At 39.1% G+C, this 15259-nt stretch overlaps 3 protein-coding genes across 5 annotated transcripts; all 3 read right to left on the minus strand.

The window, feature by feature from the left end:
* Positions 1–1189: 1189 nt before the first annotated feature.
* LOC122639626 lies at positions 1190–1801 on the minus strand. Its single transcript, XM_043832502.1, has one exon. It carries the CDS (start codon positions 1732–1734, stop codon positions 1288–1290), a length of 447 nt encoding a protein of 148 aa, XP_043688437.1. The 5' UTR covers positions 1735–1801; the 3' UTR covers positions 1190–1287.
* A 3148-nt stretch (positions 1802–4949) lies between these two features.
* On the minus strand, positions 4950–8680 carry LOC122665642 (protein NRT1/ PTR FAMILY 8.1-like). Its single transcript, XM_043861793.1, has 5 exons — positions 8638–8680; positions 7457–7639; positions 7140–7357; positions 6302–6855; positions 4950–5929 (listed from the first exon to the last, which is right to left on the minus strand). Exons 2-5 carry the CDS (start codon positions 7560–7562, stop codon positions 5101–5103), a joined length of 1707 nt encoding a protein of 568 aa, XP_043717728.1. The 5' UTR covers positions 7563–7639; positions 8638–8680; the 3' UTR covers positions 4950–5100.
* Positions 8681–11445: 2765 nt separating this feature from the next.
* On the minus strand, positions 11446–15192 carry LOC122665627 (protein NRT1/ PTR FAMILY 8.1-like). 3 transcript variants are annotated; one of them, XM_043861787.1, is made up of 5 exons: positions 14898–15192; positions 13734–13896; positions 13427–13644; positions 12627–13177; positions 11446–12399 (listed from the first exon to the last, which is right to left on the minus strand). In XM_043861787.1, exons 2-5 carry the CDS (start codon positions 13837–13839, stop codon positions 11559–11561), a joined length of 1716 nt encoding a protein of 571 aa, XP_043717722.1. In that variant the 5' UTR covers positions 13840–13896; positions 14898–15192; the 3' UTR covers positions 11446–11558. The 3 variants fall into 3 exon arrangements, with proteins under 3 accessions (XP_043717722.1, XP_043717718.1, XP_043717715.1); XM_043861783.1 differs by having other exon boundaries at positions 13734–13902; XM_043861780.1 differs by having other exon boundaries at positions 13734–13934.
* Positions 15193–15259: the final 67 nt, after the last annotated feature.

The following is a 15259-nucleotide window of genomic DNA, read 5'->3' on the forward strand; positions in this document are numbered from 1 at the left end:
ACCCACTGAAGAGCTGGACATTCCTCCGAGCTATATTGCCTTGCTGTTATGTAGCTCTAGTGTTCCTAATTGATGTTTAGTTTTTGTGGTATGCAGGTTTGTTGTTTGGATTTTCTTCAAAACAATTCCATAAGCAGTGGGCCTCCTTTGTCAATTGAGGATGTCTTAAGGTCGCTTGCTGGGGATTTTGGTTTGAAAGGTGGGAAACTGTCTGCTATGTTACTGTTAGATATTTGTTGGGTGTTATGGACCAAGTGAATCTGGAGGATAATTGATTATAAGAGAAGGTCGCCATGGATTTTCTGGGTGATTTTATATCATGTCATCCTTTGGGCAAACATTTTGTAGTAGTTGCAAGATCTTTCAGGGGAGGCATTTGCAGTGAACCTGGATCGTGGATCCTTTTTTTTGGAGGGGGGGGGTGTTTAAACTTTATGTTTGTTTTGTATGATGATTATGTAGGCTTTGTAATACCTTGTTTTGTCTCTTGGTTATATGACAGTTGTCTCTTTCTGTTACCCTATATGTAATGTACTTGTATTCTGGTGTCTTTAATTAATGAAGTATTAGCACCTGAAGGGATTAGATCAGCATCATGGTTATGTCAAAACAGAAACACTTTCAAGGGGCTCTAACGCTTTCATCTATTTCTGCCGGCCCAAATCACCAAATGGGACATGATCTGACCTCGTATTAGCAGTGAAATCAAATGCTGATATCGTGGCGGTTGAGTGATTGGAACGTCTAGCAATGAATCCAACATAATTCATACAGACTGATTACACTTTCATAAAAAAACGAAGGGGTGTGTGGGTTTAGTCCCACATCGGGTGTGTGTTGTGTATATCCGTCATTCTACAATCCTAAAAATCGATTAACCTTTTGGGATTGCTGTGTGGTTTGTGTGATTATACTTTCATCAAAAAAACAAAAACAAAAAACATACTTCATACAGACAAACAAATACCCAATTCACTTCCAGTAACTAAAATCTGAACAAAACTGACCATCAAATCCAAGACGGAATGTATTCATTCTATTCTCCAATCCATTAGCCTGGCTATCTGTCTTCTTGCCCAGATTGCAAGCTTATGAGCAACCCTCTAAGTGGATCGGTGAAGAATAATGAGCACTTCAACATTCAGAAGAAGCTGAAAGGGTGGAGGGTGGGGAGAAAGAATGTGTGTGTGTGTGAAATTAGCGCCAAACGGAAAACTTGGACACCCAAAATAGGAAGAGAAGAGCGAGCTTTATTATGATGCATTTGCAAGGCGGAGACGATCATCATCACTCAAGGTCATACCCTTTCTCTTGGAGTTCCGATATGACCTCGTTCCTCATCCTCAGCCATAGCTTCTGAGATTCTTGCTCGAACTTCTTCGACTGTAACTTCTTCTGGAAATGATCGGATTCCGCGTCAGACTCGATCATTCCTTTGGGACCGATGGTGGTACCCATGGTGCCCCCACTCTTAATGAACTCCTCCACAGCCTCTTCGTCACCGGGATATGGAAACCTTCGACGCTCGTAGAGGTTGGCCATCTCTTTCTCTTCCTTTGGCCGAGGCTTGAGCGTCCACCAACCCAGTGGCGATGTCTCGTTATACAACCAAGCCACACCAAACAGTGCGTAGGTCGAGAGGAGGGCTTTGCCTATCTGCTTCCAGAAGTGGTAATCCTCCTTTCCCAGCCCTATTTTCTTCAGGAACTTCTGGGTATCTGTTAACTTCACCATGGAAAACAGCCTGCAATTACAACATATTTCTCAGTGAGGCCTTTCGTCGAACAGTTGGTTATATGATACTTACAAAAACAGATGAAATGCGATAAACACAGCTATTAATTCTTGGTAATGCATAAGGAGCCAAGGCAAGGCAGAGAAACAAATCAAGTTGAATGCCGCTAATAGCAACGAAGCGATTCAATTTTTTTTCCCAAAAACAAGACACGATATACCAAGACAGGGGGTGATGGTATGCGAAGATGGTGATGGACTTACTGTGGTAGATGAAGCTTAATCCAACTGTCAATGAAGGTGATCGTCTATTTCTCTTCTAGCAATAGCTTCCCTGCTGCAACTCAAACAGATTTTCCTGACTTCTCTTACCCTCTGTTCTATGTTACATGAAGATTAATAATGCATGTCTTTTCTTATCAACGCTTCTTGTGTGGTTCAAGTCTTCAAGAGGGCAACATATTGAGTTCCAGTGGAGTCTGGAATAATCAAGGATTTAAAACTCGGGATTGAATCGGCCGGATTAAATTTTTTTTTTTTTAATCGTCAAGGATTAAAATTGGTTAAAATCAGTGAAGAACTGATCGTAATAAGCCCTAACCCTAATTTTCATACAGGAATCGGTCACACTTGGGATCGACCTCGGCTGATTCCGATCTAAATTGACTGATCCGATCCTAATTTTTATAACACTGGTCTGGTTCCAAAATGAACGTGTTAGAAAGCCTTGTATTGGGCTCCTCTCCTTGGAGGGTATCGTCCAATTAGGCATCCAACGGCTGGGTTGTGCAGCACACATCTCGATGGTTGACTAGGCACACGTTGGGAAATAAGGGTGTCAATTGGGACGGTTCCCGGTATTTGAGGCGGATCCACACTGGTACCGGTACAAAGGTGCCAATCCCAGTACTGTCCCATTTAGTAAACGGGACCAAACCTAAGTCCCAATCCCGATTATTAACGGGACGGGACAATACCGGTTCCTAAACGGTTCTAAGCCTGACAAAAAAGGGAGAAGAACTTTAATGGTTCCGAGATGATTCCATTATTAGAAAGCAATTTATAGTACAAATCCAAGATGAATTTCATGGTTTTACTTCTTCAAACTCCCTAAGATCACATGTAAGTTTCTCAAAAAGAACACTAAGAATTAGTGAGGACAAACTACTGCCATATACCTTCAATACAATAACATGAAATAGACCCTTTGAAAGAGTACAAATGGTTTCGGTACCTAATCTGTATTTCGGTACTGGTTCCATTGGGAATCCCATCCGAGAATCGTCCTGTCCCATTTATTATTCGGTACCAAAACCAGATCCCAATTCCATCCCATTTATTAATGGGACTGTCCGTTACCGGGTTTTAGAGGGACGGTTCCCTGTTCTAGTCCCAAATTGACACCCTTACTGGGATGTGTGCAGCACAACCCAACCGTTGGATTCCTCATTGGACACTCATTGGGCGATGCCCTCCAAGGAGGAGCTGAATCCGAAAGCCCTAGGTCTCTTACTCATGTGCCAAGTTTCTTATTGGAGTTTGTCACGTTGTGGAATTTTTATCCTATGCAGTTACTGCACAGTGCAGTGCTGCATCGTGCGGCGGTTGCAGAGGCCATGTGCACCATGTGGGGCCTGTTGTGCCACATGGTCTCTGCTGCGCCGCACGATACAGTACTGCACCGTGCAGTAACAGGAGAGGATAACGATTCCACGTTGTGTACCTCGGCTATAAAAGTCTAGGCTATGAAAGATTGCTCAATGATTGAATTACCATAGGCATGCATGGACATTCATGGGGCAGTTGATCAAATTAAGTTTTGAAATTAGACACATTACTAATCTAAACCGTTACCCCCACTATCCAACAATCATACTAGCAATGTCATCTGTCCATATGGCAATATTTAAAGTGGGCATGTAGGAAAGGTTCCTATTAGGAGTTTGGACGAACCAATTCTCCAGCTTTTTATTGATTAGGCAAATAGTTCCCCTTGGGGCCATTTAGGATGGTTATATGGAAGAGTGATGTGGCAAATCAGAGTATCAGACAATTGGATATATAAGAAATGTTTTGAATAGACCAATGCACCCTCTCTTGGTAGTCTTATTCACAAGTCAAGTTTCAAATTCAAATTCAATCATATGCCCTCCAATGTATATCGTCCCATGCGCCCTCTCTTGGTAATCTTAGATTTTTCAATTATTTGCTTTGCCATATTGCCAACTCAATTTGGGGTGAAACTTGATTTGTGAATAAGATACCTTTGTCTATTTGCCTATAAAATTTCAATAATATCTAATTTACCTACAGCAGAAGTAGTCATTCGTTCAGGAGATTCCATCGTAAACAACCACTTAGCAAATTCAAATTTGTATATATTTTTAAAATGGATTAATTTGACACTTACATTATGATTATATGATGACATTGACAATATGTTCACAAAGTTAAGATTCCAATGAAACACGACTATATATTGGGAATTACAATTCCAACAATATACCAGAAAGGATAGAAGGTGGACATCACAAAAGGTTAGTTCATAGAATGCTTTCAATAATAAGCAATTAAATTCAATATGGGTTGGTATTAGAAACCCAATATCAAGCCAAAGCAGAATGCATTTCAAGAAATCATAACAAACACAACATTAATTCTAAAAAGTCCCATGAACGATTCCTTGAGCACTCAGAAAACGTTGATGTTGAAAAGATGAAATGACAAATATATGTTAAAGAAAATATTGGGTCTAGATGTTTAAGATCATGGGTGGAAGATGAAGGCTGCGTTTGATATGATTTCTTGCAATGCATTATCGACCTAAATAGCATAGCAAACACAACCTTAATATGTGTGTACTTCGCCTTCAAAATGTCCAAATTCATTTCACAATATAGTTTGCGTTTACACTAGTTGATATCTAAAACACAACATTGAAAGCAATTAGAATTTCATGGCCCATAAGTAGTATCTCTCTTCCATCCATACTATCATATCCTCTTTTAAGGAAATTTAATCAGATTCCAAAGTCTGTACCTAGGAATCAGGCTAATACAAATCTTGAGAGAATTTGCTTTTCTAATTAAACACAAAAAAGGACAGCAAAAAATAAATATAAATACAAATTAGCCTCCTAACAATGCACCTAGTATTAAAGAGCTAGAAATTCTAACAATTCTTGGTTAAGAGAGAATTGATCTGTCATTTCAATCTAGACTAGAAATTGAACACTTCCATTAACCTATTCACAATCACTCAATCTCCAAAAGAGTATTGAAATGAAAACTAAGAATTCACAGAAACAAAACAAGACCTGCACTGGTACCCACTCTCCTTCAGCAGAGAAGCATTACATGAACTTCTTCATAGAGACTCAGCTACCTTCTTATAGGTATACCACTTGGCAATCAAGAGATATACCAGAAAGTTGAGCACGCTCAGCACAGCCAAGAGCCAGTAGAAGTAGTCGAGGTGACCCCTGTTCAAGTTATCTGGTATCCAACCAAGGCTACCATGCCTAGTGGTTACATTTGTGATTATGGTTACAAGCAGAGTGCTTAGGTAGTTCCCCAGAGCATTAGTTGTGAGTGAGAGAGCTGAACACATACTCCTCATGGCATCAGGTGCCTGGTCATAGAAGAACTCCAGTTGCCCAATGAAGGTAAAAACCTCTGCACATCCAATGAGGAAGTATTGTGGAATCTGCCAGAAGATTGACATGGGCAGGTACTGGAGGTCATAGTAGTTATGCTTCCTCACCATATTGAGCCTTGTAACCTCTATAATGCCTGCAGCCAACATGGCAAAAACGGAGATGACAAGGCCAATTCCCATCCTTTGAAGTTGGGTGAAGCCATTTTTGTGGCCAGTGTACCTTCTTGCCAGTGGAACGATAATTCGGTCATAGACGGGAACCCAGAAGATGACACTGATGGTGTCAAATATGGAAAGTGAAGCAGAAGGGATCTTGAAACTGGGACCGATGTGTGGATCCATGGTGTTTCCTTGTAATACAAACATAGTGCTCATCTGGCTATAGACGGCAGAAAAGACGATGCCGCTAGCCCATATTGGTAGTATTCGTATTATAGATTTGAGCTCCTCCACTTGGGTGACTGTGCAGAGTCTCCATGGGTTGACCAAGGTTTTGTTGCGGTCCTCCAGAGTCTCCACAGCAGCCTTGTTAAAGAAACTGAAGAGGACTGATGTTAGATACAGAGGAAGAAGCAGATATTGCTACTAAATTGATGAACCATCCAGGTGAATGAAGCAATGCTCCAAATTCAAGCTCTGCTTGGCAATATTAGCAGCTGCAGTCAATGGTGCAAAACTACTTTTGGAATTGAAAAACTTGAATTGGGCTATGCATTGAATTTTATATGGAGTGCAAAACAAAAAACATAGAGAGAGAGAGAAACACACCAACACACACACACACAACACACAGGTTTAAGTCTTTAACCAAGGATTTTGCTACCATATACTCTATGTTTACCTAAGATTGAGGATTAAACATGATATGGAACTTAATAGAGCTTTTAAAACTTATTTTTAATGAAGTTACCTCATTGCTTTAGTGTGATCAAGTTTGCGGCTTCCTTGGATAGCTGACTCCTGGTCTGCAGTCTCAAAAAGAAGGGACTCATCTGAAGGAACTTTTACACGGATTTTCCTGAAGGATGCAACTATGACCTGCAAAATTCTTGTCAAGGGGCTGCCTCCAGGCCTCTGATGGCGGTACAAACGGGTACCTGAAAAGAAACTAACAACTGCAATAGCCATGGCAACAGCTGGGACACCAAAACCCCATCCCCAGCCAACATTCATTTGTATCCACACCAGCACTGAGGAAGCAATAAGAGCACCAATATTGATTGAGAAGTAAAAGAAATTGAAGAAGGAACTCTTCTTTTTCTTCTCATCTTTGTCAGTTTCATCAAACTGATCTGCTCCAAAGGAGGAAACACATGGTTTGATTCCACCAGTCCCAAGAGCAATGAGGTAAATTGCCAGAAAGAAGACCGCAACTTGAGATTGTGTAGGGTGGCAAACACCATCATGGTTGCAGGATGGCTTCAATCCAGGTACAGCTGCAGACATAGTTAACAGTGACATCCCCTACAGCCAAGCGAAATCATGTTAATGTTTTCAGTCAGTGATGATCAATGAGAAAAGAGGAAGGGGGATGGAGGAGCCTCCGAAGACGATGTCACTATATCAGACAATGGTGATTTATAAACTCAACCATCTAAAACTCTTTAATTCATTCAAGACTTCGAGGAGAAATTCACTCCTGAAAGGCTTGAAAAGCCTGCTGATGAGAGTGGGCATTGTATCCAGTTCAAGTTGAGTTTCTGAGTATCCAAACCACGGGATAGATTTGTGTTCGAATAAATTCTTACCAAAAAGTATAGGATAGAAAAAATGGCAATAGTCCAATATCTTCCCAGGTAAGAATCGGCTAGGAAGGCTCCAAGCAGTGGTGTAACATAGCAGGTCCCTGACCAATTTGTGACGGTATTTGACGCAGCGACATTTCCTTTATTTAGACGAAGCTCAATATAGTTCACCAGATTAGTGCTCATGCCATAGTATGCCAACCTTTCACAGCCTTCATTCCCTGTGAGAGCAGTATGAAGTGTTAAGGATGTCAGAATAATCAGATCCAACAAAAGAACTCAGAAGGATACCATGAAAGCAGGTGGGCAGAAAATCATACCAAGTATGAAATAACAAGCCTTCCATCTTCCAGTTTCCTTCTTAATGGCAGGATTCTTATGTTTGTCTGTTGTTCCATCTCCTGTATAGATATTGTCTACTTCCATTGGTTTGGTCTCTCACAGCTGGTGTATCAGGTCCCCTGTTTTGTGTACTTTATATACGTTCTTTCCTGCAAACTTCCATGAAGCCATTAGATCAGTAGAATGGTGGTAGAAATACAGAGAGAGTGTACATGCCCATCTTGCAGAAACTAGTTTACTATCAAGAGTGTATGATCATTTAGAAATTTAGCCAACTATCTTGATTTCATTCAACCACATTATAATAAACATGGCCAGGCATAAAACTAGGAAAGTGAAACATCAATGATGAAGGATAAGCAACAGAGGAAAATTATTATAGAGATGCAAGCTGAACATAATCAATATAAATAAACATTGGGTTTCATGAGAAGCAAGCTGAACATCCAAAAATATTGTTCCTAGCAGAAGCAAGGGGTTAACCTTGAAGATCTACAATATTACCACAAATGACCTAGCAATGCTAGAGGTCCAGAACTATTTATCCAAAAACCATCACTACCCAAATAATCATACCAAAGATGATGAGATTCAGAAAATCCTTCTTCCTCCATCTCCCCCTCCCCCCAATATTTGATAAGTTAAACAACAGAGGCATAATACCCATACAGAAGAGTCCAGAGATTTATAATAAAAGATGCGGAAGAAATCCCTATAAATTTGTTTGCTTCTCCCTCTTCTTGTTTTGAATTGTTTATAATCTAATAAGTGGAGAAAGTCATAGCAATCTAACAAACAGAATCAACCTCAGAAGAAAATAAAATAAAACCCATATCCAACAACCCGTGTAAGATTACAATATCTCTTCAGAAGAAACCAAAACTGGGAAATAGGTTGCAGACTTCACAACCCTTCTAAACACAGATCCCTTTTTGGCTTTTGTTTCCTTTTTTGACAAAGAAATGCTTATCAGATTCACAAAGAAAAGGTTACAGATATGAATTCTACGTGATATGAAATCTGTTTGCAAATGATTGCAGAGAAGAAAACCCGAGAAGCTGTAATGGATTCCAATACGATGAGACGAGGATTCCAAGTAGAAAGAAACAATGCAGACCAACACAGAGACAGTGTGTGTGCATGGAGAATACCTTATGAGTTATGAGACCATTGGACCCAGAGAAATCCGGAAGCAGGAGGTCAAATACTTAAAAACAGAAAAGGTTCTTTTCGCCTGAATTATATATAGGAGACTAAAGAGAAGATAGGATTGCAGTAATTTCGTTCCTATTTTTGGTAAACAATTTCATTCCTATTAAAACACTAACACAGAGAATTGCAGTAATTCCCATTCCTATTAAAACATTAATTATAGTACTAAACTAAATCCCTTCTTTTACCAAATTGTTGTGATTTTTTTGTTTACAACCAGAATTTCTCTGGTTAGTACTGTAAAGCTGCCAACTGGCACGAGGGTTTGACACATATTTACCTGAACCGGAGCGAGGCAAACGGAACTAATCCTCCCAGTTCCTTACAATAATCAGAATTTGACATTGCAATATGCAAAATCGAATTGAATCGGATCAAATTATTCATCGGTTCGGCTTTGATTTTGGGTTTTACAAATTGACTGGACCGACCGTTGTCGACTGTGGACCATTTCCAAAATCGATAAATATTTATGAAAAACTGAAATCGAAACAATAAAAAACCAAAAGCTTATTGAAGTCCTAGTTGAAAAACTGAGTTTTGACTGGGGCGAGTTGCCCGAGTCGAGTCAAAATTTTGTAAAATCTGATCAAGAGTCGTGTAGATTAGGTTAAGGTAAAAAATGGCGAGACAGAATCATAAATTGTCCAAATCAAATAAGACATGGTATTTTTACCTGAGTCATGACAAACTCGGCGAGCATTGTCGTTTTTAAAAAAGCCATAAATCCGATTCACTTAGAAATTGAATTGAGTAAAATAGTACATTCATATTCTAAAACAATAAGAAACCCTCAACTCTCTTATCTTGTTCAATGGTATGAACTCAAAATGCAATGATCTGTGATTCCTTGATTTTTTTTTCTGATTTTTCATATTTTTTTGAGTTTTTACTAATTTATACATATGTATTCCATTAAAAAATTAAAAAATGCGACTTGTTTTGATAGGGTTTGACTAAGCTAAGTCACCAAGTTTTTTCTAAAAGATGAGTCGAATAAAAAACTTGATTTTCCAACTATGGATTGAATTAGACCCCTAATCAGTCTAGTTTTGATCTGACCTGATATATGTTAAAAAAAAAAAAAAAATCAAAACCGGATCAAACCGGTTTGACACGCTGGCCGAGCAAATTCAGCTATGTTGAGCCAGATTTGTCCTTCTAAGTTCCAACTCTAAAGCGGCACTTGTCACATATGCAGAGGATCATGACTGGCATGCACCAATCAATAATCTCAAATATGGGAAGTTATTGTTACCAATACCAACTCGTTGATTCGTTGAATCCTAAGAATATCTGATTCTTCTACCCAAAAAAAAAATCTCTGATTCTTTTTCCCTTCTTAATTTTAGGATCTTTGGTTTATTTGGTTAAATCAATTGAATGTTGAAGCATCTTGATTTTCAGGGTTTGAAATCTAATTTGGATATTACTGCATTGCCTGTCTTTCTGTAATCAACAAAAAAAAAAAAAAAAGGTTTCGTGTTCTATCAACTCTGAAGCTTTTAGCGTATTAGTCCAGTACCTAATATTTGGTATCAGAGTCTAACATCACATCATGGGCTAATAAGGCCAGAATGAATCCATCGTAATCAAAATTGCAGAGGAAAAGGTTTTCTAGGTTTAGTACTCAAGAAGGGGAAGAAGGGAGGCCTTATCTTGTTAAAATAATGATCAGCCATGAGCAAGAGCAGAGGGTCCGAAACATCTCACTCCCATCACACACAACCATTCATCAACTTGATAGCTCTGCAAACTGCAAATTTTTTGAGAAGCCATTTGAAAATTGAATCCAATTTTGTAGTCAGTGCTATGAAGGCATCAAAGCCATCGAAAACAAATACCTGGTTTATAAGATCATATGAACTCAGTTCTCCTTCAATCTATTTAGCTTCACTTCTGAGAAATCAGGAGAAAACCAACAGCCAAGCAATTAAGAGGTTCCACATTCCTCTACTAGCATAATCTGTAGTATGAGAAACACCTTAAAACATTCTGGCATTTCTTTTTCTTCATTCATATCATCAAATGCTATTTCTTATTATCTTGTGGAATCCTCCTCCTCCTCCTCACAATCTTGTCCCTTCTGCTGAAAAGACTGAATCTCCAAGAATGAAGATGAGTCTTGAAAGATTCAGGAAAGGACCATTGGGAATCTACCTTCATCAAGAACTCATCATGATGTGATGAAAGAGTCTTCCTCAGGGCACATAATGCATCTGTTAGCAAAACTCCACCCTCCTTGAGTGTAAGTGATCATCAGTAAACAATGATGTAACCCGGGCGTCTAAAAGAACCAAGGCCCAAGCTGGGTGGTGGGTGCTTATTAATCCAGCACTTATTACAAGAGCCTGGTCTTGTATTTTAAAAGGTTTTTGTCTTGAAGTACAAAATAAATGATAGAAGCTCAAGTTTACAACTGATCAGAAAGCATGAATTTAAACTCCTCAAGCTGAAGATTTGAATTAACAAGATCTCCTCAAATTGCTAATATGGTTAAGACCATCTTCAACTTGGACTAAACCCAAATTATGACGTCTATGAAAGGTACTAAAAAATGTAAAGAGACATTAGTGAATTGCAGTGATGAATTGTAACTGTATTACATTTATTTTGAGAGTGCAAAGGACATGTTCTCCATTCTTGATTCCTTGGTCATGAAAAGCCAAACATTGTTTTTTTTTTCTGGTAATGGTACATGAAATATTTACTTGTTCTTAAACTCTGACCATGAGAAACAATGAGAACTAAAAAGTACATAAGCACCAATTAAAATAAAATTAAGACTGCCACCCCCAATACAGAAAGAGAGTACAAGTATACTGATGCAGCCTATCAATCTTTTCATCCAAGCTTAAGATTGTATAACTATTTACGAAATTCCCCAACAGCCTTCTTATAGGAGAACCACTTTGCAATGAAGATATAAACTATCAAGTTCAGGACACTCAGGATGGCCAAGAGCAAAAAGAAGTAGTCAATGTGACCCTTGTTCAAATTGTCTGATGGTATCCAGCCAGGACTTCCATTCTTTGTTGTGACACTAGTAACAATGTTAACTATTACTGTGCTCAAGTAGTTCCCCAGGGCCACTGTTGTGAGTGAGAGAGCAGAGCACAGGCTCCGCATGTGATCGGGTGCTTGCTCATAGAAGAACTCCAACTGCCCAATGAAGGTGAACACCTCTGAACATCCAATGAGGAAGTATTGTGGGATCTGCCAAAATACTGACATTGGTAGGTTCGCAGTCTGATTGATAAGGTTGTGCTCTCTAACCATGCGAAGTCTCATTATCTCCAGAATTGCTGCAGCCACCATAGAAAAGATTGAGATGAAAAGGCCGATTCCCATCCGTTGGAGTTGAGTAAATCCATGTTTGTGCCCAGTGAATCTTCTGACAAAGGGGATAATAAGGCGGTCGTAAATTGGAACCCAGATAAGTACACTGATGGTGTCAAAGATGGAGAGAGTTGCGGGTGGGATTGAGAAGTTTGGGCCCATGCTAACGTCCATGGTGTCAGCTTGCAAGACAAACATGGTGCTCATCTGAGCATATACAGTAGAAAATATTATGCCAGTGGCCCATACAGGAAGCATTCGTACAATGCACTTGAGCTCCTCAACTTGAGTCACTGAGCAGAGTCTCCATGCATTAACTGAGACCTTGGTGTGATCATTCTCTGTCTCAACTGCTGCTTTGTCCAAGAAACTGTAGATAACAACAGCATATGCAAATCAATAGAAGTTTGCTATTGAATACCACAGTTCCAAAACAAACACAGCATAAAATTAATCAAAGCTAAAGTGCTCATTCACCAACTAGAGCAAGACAGCCAGTACTACGAAGCCTTAAAATGATCACTTAGAATGAATGTAAAACTCCATAATGTTGTGATCACCGTTGGTTGTTTCGAAGCTTGGGTTGAGTACACTCACCCAAATGCATCTGAGTGATCAATCTTGCGACTTCCTGTGACAACAGACTCCTCATCTGCAGGCTCGTACAGAAGAGACTTGTCAGCAGGTACTGTAACTCGAAATTTCCTACAGGATGCAACCAGCACTTGGACAAGTCGTGTCAGAGGGCTGCCTCCTGGTTTTTGGTTCCGGAACTTGGGTGTACCTGAGAAGAAACTCACAACTGCAATTGCCATACACACTGCTGGAACACCAAAACCCCATGCCCAACCCACATGCATCTGTATGTAGACCAAAACAGAAGCAGCAACAAGAGCACCGATGTTGATAGAAAAATAGAACCAATTGAAGAAAGAACTTTTATGGACCCGCTCATTCTCGTCAGCTTCATCAAACTGATCTGCACCATAGGATGAGACACAAGGCTTAATCCCTCCAGTCCCCAGAGCAACAAGGTAAAGTGCTGCAAAGCAGGCGGCAGTTTGTCCTGTTGTTGCATGGCAAGTACCATTGTCGCAGGTTGGCATTAGTCCATGGACAGATGCTGACATTGTTAGCAATGTCATCCCCTGCATCCATTTAAAAGATTAAATTTTATCTTTCCAGGGAGAAAAACATAGTATACCACAGAAAAGCATGGCCTAAAAATTCAGTTGTTTAGGCAAACAACTCATATGACCTACCCAACTCGTCAACATTTAAGGTTAAAAGGACAGCTTGGTATTTTGACAGCACACAGATGTTTCTACCATTGCTTGACCAAGTTGAATTGAAGAACTTAATATTAGGAGTAGAGTTATTGTTTAGGTGAATCTTACAAAAACATAGATGATTGAGAAAACGGCAATTGTCCAAAATCTTCCGAGGTAGGCATCAGCCATAAAGGCTCCAATCAATGGTGTAATGTAGCAAGTTCCAGACCAATTGGTGACATTATTAGCAGCTGTAGTATTACCCTGGCTGAGTTGTTGAGTGAGATAATTCACTAGGTTGGTGCTCATCCCATAGTATGCCAAACGTTCACAGCATTCATTACCTGTGGAAAACTCCATGTGATAAATCTCTTATGATCAAATCTCAAAAAGTACAAAAAGATTGGAAGTTATGGTGCAGCAGGACAAATACCTAGGATAAAGGGGACAGTTTTCCAAGTTCCTGTTTTCTTCTTGTTAGCCGGTCTCCCACGATAATCTACCGTGCCATCTTTAGTATAGATATCTTCTTCAGCCATGGTTGCTAGATGCTGGGGTATACTGTATTGCTTATTCTGTTCGTTTTGGTAATTTACCTAGAACTTAGCAAATTCCTTCTATTTTCAACAAAAGGCTGTAAAAAGCAACACAATAGAGCATGGTCAGATGCATAGTAATGAATGTAGTCATGAATTGTTTACTTTATATAACAATTAATTCCTATCATGATAGTCAGGATGGTCTTACTAGAAACCTCAAAAGTGTGAGAGTCCTAAATGGATACTGCTCAAACTTGAAAGCCTAACATCTGGATTTACATTATTGGATCTATGAAGAAAAGGGGACAACAAAGGAGACTGAAATCAAACACAGAATAGTTTAGGCTAAACCATTAAAGATCTGGAAGTGAACAGACCTCTTTATAGTACAAAATATTTTCATTCCTGAATCCCAAATTCCCAATACATATCTTTAAGTCCCTAGAAGGAGTATCCCCAAAGACCCAGAACATTCAAATCTCAAATCCTCAATAAGTGGTGAAATTTCAAAATCACCCATCAAATTATTCACTCCCCCCCCCCCCAAAGCATGGTTAAAAAAAGGCAGCAACAAAAGCAAAATTCATGACAGAATTAACAAAACCTTGTGATCACTACATCAAGCATTTACAGAGAATTCATGCAGACCCCTAAACATACAAATAAGCAACATGTATATGAAGATGTCCAGAAAAGCATTATACAGATAAGCAAGTGATTGAAGGTGAACCAATTCCTTAAGCAGTGTTCAAGAATGAATTGAAGCAAAAATAGAAACAACTCCAAAAGGGATATAACTTTCAATCAAACAGAACCAATATTCCCATACACAGAATTGTTCAAGAAGAGGGTAGATAGATAGAGAGAGAGAGAACGAGAATTTGGAATCAAGAGTTTCTAAAATTGTTATGCACTTTCCAAGAAACTTCACATGGCTGAACTCATCCACCCCACCCCCTCCATCCTCCCCTCCGGCCGGCTTTCAACAAATCAACTGAACAATAATAAGATTGAAAGAAAAAGACCAAGAATGAGAGAAGTAAAAGCATTAGTAGTACCTGAAATCTTAGATTCCAGCAATACTCAGAGAAGGGTATCTTCCAACCTCAAGAATGTATGAATGAGGCAAGCAGAGCAATAACGGGAACAGATGGAAGGCAGCAATTTATAAACAACGAGGGAAGATAATCTTATCAAACTAATCAAAGAAGTGGCCACTTGCAAAGTAGAAAAGTTTAAGGAAGACCTGAAAGAGAAAACATCTATCTTTACTAAATTAAAAAGGCCAAAAAATAAAATAATTTTAAGGGAATACGCTTGATATAATAATAAATAATTGGAAGAATACTGTAGTGGATTGTAACGTTTTGCTTAAACTTTTCTTAGTTCTTCGTCAATGATTCAAGATATAATGGTAAAG

Source organism: Telopea speciosissima, chromosome 1 (assembly GCF_018873765.1).
Source record: "Telopea speciosissima isolate NSW1024214 ecotype Mountain lineage chromosome 1, Tspe_v1, whole genome shotgun sequence".
NCBI classification, from domain to species: Eukaryota; Viridiplantae; Streptophyta; class Magnoliopsida; order Proteales; family Proteaceae; genus Telopea; species Telopea speciosissima.

Coding starts and splice junctions, on each gene's coding strand:
- LOC122639626 (XM_043832502.1), bottom strand. CDS start 1,734: ATGGTGAAGTTAACAGATACCCAGAAGTTCCTGAAGAAAATAGGGCTG.
- LOC122665627 (XM_043861787.1), bottom strand. CDS start 13,839: ATGGCTGAAGAAGATATCTATACTAAAGATGGCACGGTAGATTATCGT. Junction 13,178..13,426: donor TCTCAATCATCTATGTTTTT/GTAAGATTCACC, acceptor AAATGGATGCAG/GGGATGACATTGCTAACAAT. Junction 12,400..12,626: donor GATCACTCAGATGCATTTGG/GTGAGTGTACTC, acceptor TGTTATCTACAG/TTTCTTGGACAAAGCAGCAG.
- LOC122665642 (XM_043861793.1), bottom strand. CDS start 7,562: ATGGAAGTAGACAATATCTATACAGGAGATGGAACAACAGACAAACAT. Junction 7,358..7,456: donor GGCTTGTTATTTCATACTTG/GTATGATTTTCT, acceptor CTGCTCTCACAG/GGAATGAAGGCTGTGAAAGG. Junction 6,856..7,139: donor TTTCTATCCTATACTTTTTG/GTAAGAATTTAT, acceptor GCTTGGCTGTAG/GGGATGTCACTGTTAACTAT.